The 5,494-nt window shown below is 42.9% G+C and overlaps 1 protein-coding gene across 1 annotated transcript in view; it reads left to right on the plus strand.

Moving 5' to 3' along the window:
• The window catches only part of POLA1 (DNA polymerase alpha 1, catalytic subunit), a 210,001-nt gene extending 204,923 nt beyond the window's left edge, over positions 1-5,078 (plus strand). The window contains 1 exon segment of the mRNA XM_009276922.1: positions 3,782-5,078. Within this exon segment, the coding sequence (XP_009275197.1) occupies positions 3,782-3,954 (173 nt within the window). The 3' untranslated portion in view covers positions 3,955-5,078.
• The last annotated feature ends 416 nt before the right edge of the window (positions 5,079-5,494 follow it).

Raw genomic sequence — 5,494 nt, forward strand, 5'->3', positions numbered from 1 at the left:
AGAGTCAGTGATTTATTAACTTTAGAGAATACAGTACCTGAATTTTAATTATATACAGTCAGAAGCACGTCTTTTTTTTTTTTAATTCCTATTAAAAGAATTGTATTTTTCATTTGTATATTTGTTTTGGTAGTATCTTTTGTATGCTCTGCATGTGTATAAATGTGTCTCTCTGTGTATAGCCATATATGCATTCTGCAGCAGTGGTTGTCTTAAAAGATTGCTTGCTGCTGGTGCCGCTGAACTTAGATATTATTAAAACAATGATGGGGTGATAATAGGTATAGAATTATTTCGGAACGTGACTGACTACTGAAAGGCAATTTCAGTCAGTTTGTATAGCTTAGTTTTCAGAAGGCCTTAGGTGCATTATTGATTAAACCCTCATTTAGGAAGAAAGTACGAGCTTTTATATGCATCTCTAAGTTGGGTGGTATGGTAACTCGAAGGTATTGACTGGCTGTGTGATATACGACGGTCACAGTTGTCTTTTACTCAGAGGAGCAGAGAGTGATGCTGGTTGTCATTCTTACTCTGCTGCGTGGCAGCGTAAATAGTCCCCTTTCTAACCAACCTGGTGGGAAAAGTCAATATCCCATCAGCAAAGGAGGTAAACACATCAGGAGCTGTGTCCTCTCCCATCTTCCCCTGCTCTGTATTACTACAGTTCTTTAAATCTCTTCTCCCCAGTCGTCAGATGCACTTGTGTCATTCAAATGCATGGTGTGGCTGTGCTGCAGACATGCGTGGTGTGGGTGTCCTGCGGACACAGCCGCTGCCTGCCTCTCCTCCCGGAGCTCCCGGCTTCCATTCTCTTATAATTGAAACTTAAAATTGGCCTCGTTACTTCAACGAGGCCCCTCATATGTCTCCGTTTTTTTCAGTCCACCCTTTCCCGCTTGCCTCTACGAGGGTAATTACATCTAAGAAGCGTTTGAAGCATACTGTCGGAAAGGTTATCGCATATAATTAAAGTTTAGATTTTAATGTTGGGGGGTGGAGCTAGGCGCTCTGTTAGTGGGACGGCTGGAGCCTGAATTGGAGCTGTACGCGGGCCTGCATTTTTGTTCCCTACTTTCAGCCCTGGTTTATTGTTTGCCTCGTTGTTCTCATGATTAATGTGCCTTCCTGCTCTGTTCACGTGCCAGCTGTTTCTGCGCATTGATACGTTTCACCTTGGTCCCTCCTGAGCTCCAGGAAGCTTTAAACTGTTTTAGCCTAGTTTTGAGCTACGAGGATGGTGTTTTCCACAGTTCCTTGGTACAAAGAGCATGGTTTTGCTAACATGTGAGCAGTGGCAAGTGAACCCGCTTACTATATCGTTTATCTTGAAAATGCATACACTAGTTAGTGCTGAATTTGCGGCAAAGTGGGTTTGATGCTTTTATGGATCTGGTTATTACAATTTTCAAGGTTTGTTTAATTAAACCCTACATTTAAATAATTTCAGGATCATTAAATGTGTTTATGCCGTAGTGACTTCAGTCTGTTCATGAACAGATTCTGGTAATCAAAGTTTTTATTGTATTGGTGGTGTAGTTTAAAGAAATTTTAATTCTGCTAATAGACATAATGTCCTTACTCTCTGGGTAATGGTGAGAATGTGGTATCTTCAACCAGGCATCTTCCTCTGTTTGCTTACTGCCCAAAGTTGGCAGTATAAATACCCAAAACTGAGTATGACAGCACAATACATACCTTCTTCACAAAGATGCATGAAAGGTGCTTACTGAAGTGCTTTTAATCAATGTATTCAGTTACTCAAACTGGTGTCGCTAATTTAAATTTTAATTTAATTTTTAAAGATTTGATAGCATCCTGCAGAGCAATTGAGTTCAGTGGAACTTTGTGAATAACACGGAAAACCTAAGCAGGTGGCAATCGCTCAGTAAAACATTACTGTTTGTATCATATCCAGTAGTTAATCTGCTGAGCTCATCTTAAAACATCCGAGGCTCTGCAAAAATACTCGTAAATCCTCAGGGAGGAGGAATTCACAAACCCGAAAATTGTAATAGCTATTTCTGTTACCATGCCTCCTTTCCCTGCCATCTCCTCCTGTAGCAGTCCTTGACTTGGCTGCTGAGATGAAGGTGCGTCCGATGGGACGTCTTCATCTCAGTCGCATCGCAGAAGTGAGTCATCGCAAAAGTGAGTCATTTCTTCCCTTGCACAGGTGGACTCAAAAAACCAGCATGTCCCTCTCCTCCAAACCCTTCTCTTAAATAAACTCAGCTGTTTTAGAGGCGACTGGTTTTTCGTCTTAACTTGCGCCGTGTAGTAAAAGCAGTTCGAGAGGGGACGGAGGCTCCTTTGTTACATGTTCAAAGCGTGAGGAGGGCATACCAGCGTTGCGAAGGTGACAGGAAGAAATGAGACAACAGCTTTCAGGCAAAGCTAATGAGCAACAGAAGGATCGTGTTGGTTGCTCACAAGACACACGCTTACGCTGCGCCTAAATGGCTTGAAAGCTCGACCTTTAAGTACCTGTGCCGTGCTCTCGTAGTTCTGCTTGACCTGGAGTCCCTCCAGCCTAACGGGGGAGAAACTGTCTGGGAGGGCACCTCGTTTTGCAATATATCCTTCTTGTGTGCTCAGTAATGCAGACTGTCCAGTGCTGCCTGTAACTGCAGACACAGGCTTTCGGGTAGGAGCTGGTGTTTTTAGAACGTGGAGTTGGTTGGAAAGGAGGAGCATAATTGCACCAGATCTGCATCAAGCTGGCGTTGATGTGTATCAGCAGAATATTTTGCTCTTCTAGTCTTTGTCCACAGCCTTTGTAAAGCAAAAGCAGGACAACCACCCAAACAAAATCCCTGGATTTTTTTTTGGATGGCATAAAATTTAACATAAAAAAATTAAAATAGAACAGTTCGGGCTTCGCTGCTGAAATATGTACAAACTCATGCGCATGCACGTGAGTTGCACACACACAAACGTACAAGTGAGTAAATGTCTTGCACTGCAGACATTTCTTCACAGGTATTATTGATCAAGCATTTGGGAATGGCTCTCTTCATTCATGTGTCAGGTGAACCTGATGTCTCCTGGTTGAGACACCGGGCATCTTCTCTCCATTTTAGGGTAGGATAGCAAAGAATTTCCCCTGTTTGTGCTGCTGCCTTTTTCCTTCCAACGCCTCCGTAGTGCTGAGCATCACGATTCCCATGCTGCACACAAGGTGCACGTGAGAACGCACAAGATGGGTGATAAGTCTGTCCCAGGTTGTGCCAGTATTTGCAGCAGCAGGGACGAGAGAAGCCAAGCATGGTTTCCTTCACTTCTGAAGCCCAGCTTGGGCAGAATCTCTCCCTACTTCAAACCCCTGGGGACTCTGTGTAGTTCTCACTAAGTTAAGGCACCTGCTCATTTTAAATGAGATCCTTTCGGAGCCAGCCCTGCTATCGCTTATTTTCTCTGCTGTGACTTAATGAACCCCCATTTCACTCCAGTTAGACGGCATGAGTGGGCAAGCGGTGCTTCTTGCCAGCTCCTGGCAGGAGCCGCTGCACCCGCACCAGTGGGGCTGAGGGAGCTTCAGCCTCGCCACCACGTCCAGGTTCAACGTGGCCTCTAACCGGCTGGTGCAGCGCTGCGGGTGGGGAGGCAGGGGGGAAGGCAGCAGAAGTTGGGAGAGCTTGCCGTAAATGTCATCTTTGCTAGCTACGACATTCACCTCATTTTAAAATACCATGATTCGCAGTAGTAGTGAATGCAAAAGTACTGTCTTTTTGTGGTCATTTGATCCTTCTCTGTTTTCTTTTTTCCTTTGTTCTTTTAGAGTATTTGAGGAAGAAGCCGCTCAGGAGGGAAGTCTCTGAGGCCTACAAAAGACTGAAGAGCACCGTAGACAAATGTCTGTCCATGAGTGGCTACTCAGAAGTGAACCTCGGCAAACTCTTTACCGTCAGTATAGGAAGATCTGTGGGAGAGTCCAGTAATGAAAGACAGTGATTGATTAAAAATGGAGGGAGACGAAAGGCTAGTTCCTTGTTTAACAGTATCGAACTCGTAAGCAGCACTCTATTTCAGTATGCACAGTGATGTTTTAATAATCTTGTCTCTTCGGAGGAGGAAAAACGGAAGATGGAAAGGGGATGTATGATTCACATGGACATGAAATATTCGAGGTGTTTTTATCTTCCGTTCTTTTCTTCACTGAGAAGCCAGGGTTATTAAAATAGGGAGTAGTTGATTTCTGCAATATATTTTGTTGTGTATTTAGACCTGTGAGGGAAAAGGGGGTGGGGGAATTGCTGCTTTAATTGGATAATTCCCAGTGAGAGTTGCTGGAATGTAAGTGATCCTAGACTTTGCTCCAGGGTATTTAGTAGAGGTGCTCTCAGGAAGAGAGGTTAGTAGAGGTCTCAGTAGGAGCACTAATGTTTTGCCTTTTCACAGTTTATCTTCTTCCTGATCATAAACATACCAATTATAAACAATACTAAACCTAAATGCATTTAAACGTCCTAATACCTTCTGAACAGAGGTAGGGACACTTTACTTTCAAATCTATTAAAGGTAAAGAACGCCTGAAAGCTGGAGGTGCTGAAAATAGGGACCACCTTTTTATTAAGAGTCTTTCCGTGCATCTCTTTTCTGTGCGTATTTTGCCATGTTGGAAATTTCTATGTGGATGTAAAGACATGCACATGTACAAAACCCATTTCGTACATACACAGGATATAAATGTATTTCTTTCTTTCCGTGCAAAGTATTTGAAAGTAAGCAATGGATGGGGAAAAATATGTTTGGGATGGCATTGTAACCAGTAACGGGGGGAGAGCAGAGAATCATTGTTGCTGTTCTGTAATAATTACTGTATTGGAGGTGTTAGAGGCTTTATAAACAAATTGTATTTTTCATTTACTTTTAATAAAATGCCAAACAGGTTTGACAAGAAAAGAGCATAGATTTGGGTACGTGCTTTTGTACCCAAAATACTGTGTAGTCATGTTCGCTGTTAAGTTTGCAATGTGATATTTTAATGTATGGTTATAAAAATTTTCTGTTAAATCTTTAACAGTATAAAATGTAAAGTTTTCTTAACACTCGAAGGAAAAAAATAAAGTTTTCTAGTAAAAGAGAATGTGATTTGATCATCTGACCGTTGAATATACTCCATGCAAGGTCGTATTGCTCCAGACTTTTCCTGGTTTCACAGAGGTGCTTGTGTGTCCCTTTTCAGGGCGGCTGGCCATTAACAAAGGGAGCTTGAAGAAAAAGTCAGAGCATCAGCGCGAACGTCTTGGGCACCAAGGGGATACGTGTGTCTGTGTGTGTTAGAGTATTTTATGACGTTCATTTGTCCCTAAAGTGGCATCGGAAGGTGCTGCGTGTCAGTACGGGTAACGTCTATGCGAATGTGCCTAAATACACGGTCGTCTTCTGAGCAACTTTTGGGGCTAAATCCTTTCATTTTTACTCGCGTCGAGTCGCAGTACGTGAGAGATCGAACCTACTCAATCCCTGGTTTTGTGTTGGTGGTGTCCCA

This window comes from Aptenodytes forsteri, unplaced genomic scaffold, assembly GCF_000699145.1.
Source record: "Aptenodytes forsteri isolate BGI_AS27 unplaced genomic scaffold, ASM69914v1 Scaffold273, whole genome shotgun sequence".
Lineage (NCBI taxonomy): Eukaryota > Metazoa > Chordata > Aves > Sphenisciformes > Spheniscidae > Aptenodytes > Aptenodytes forsteri.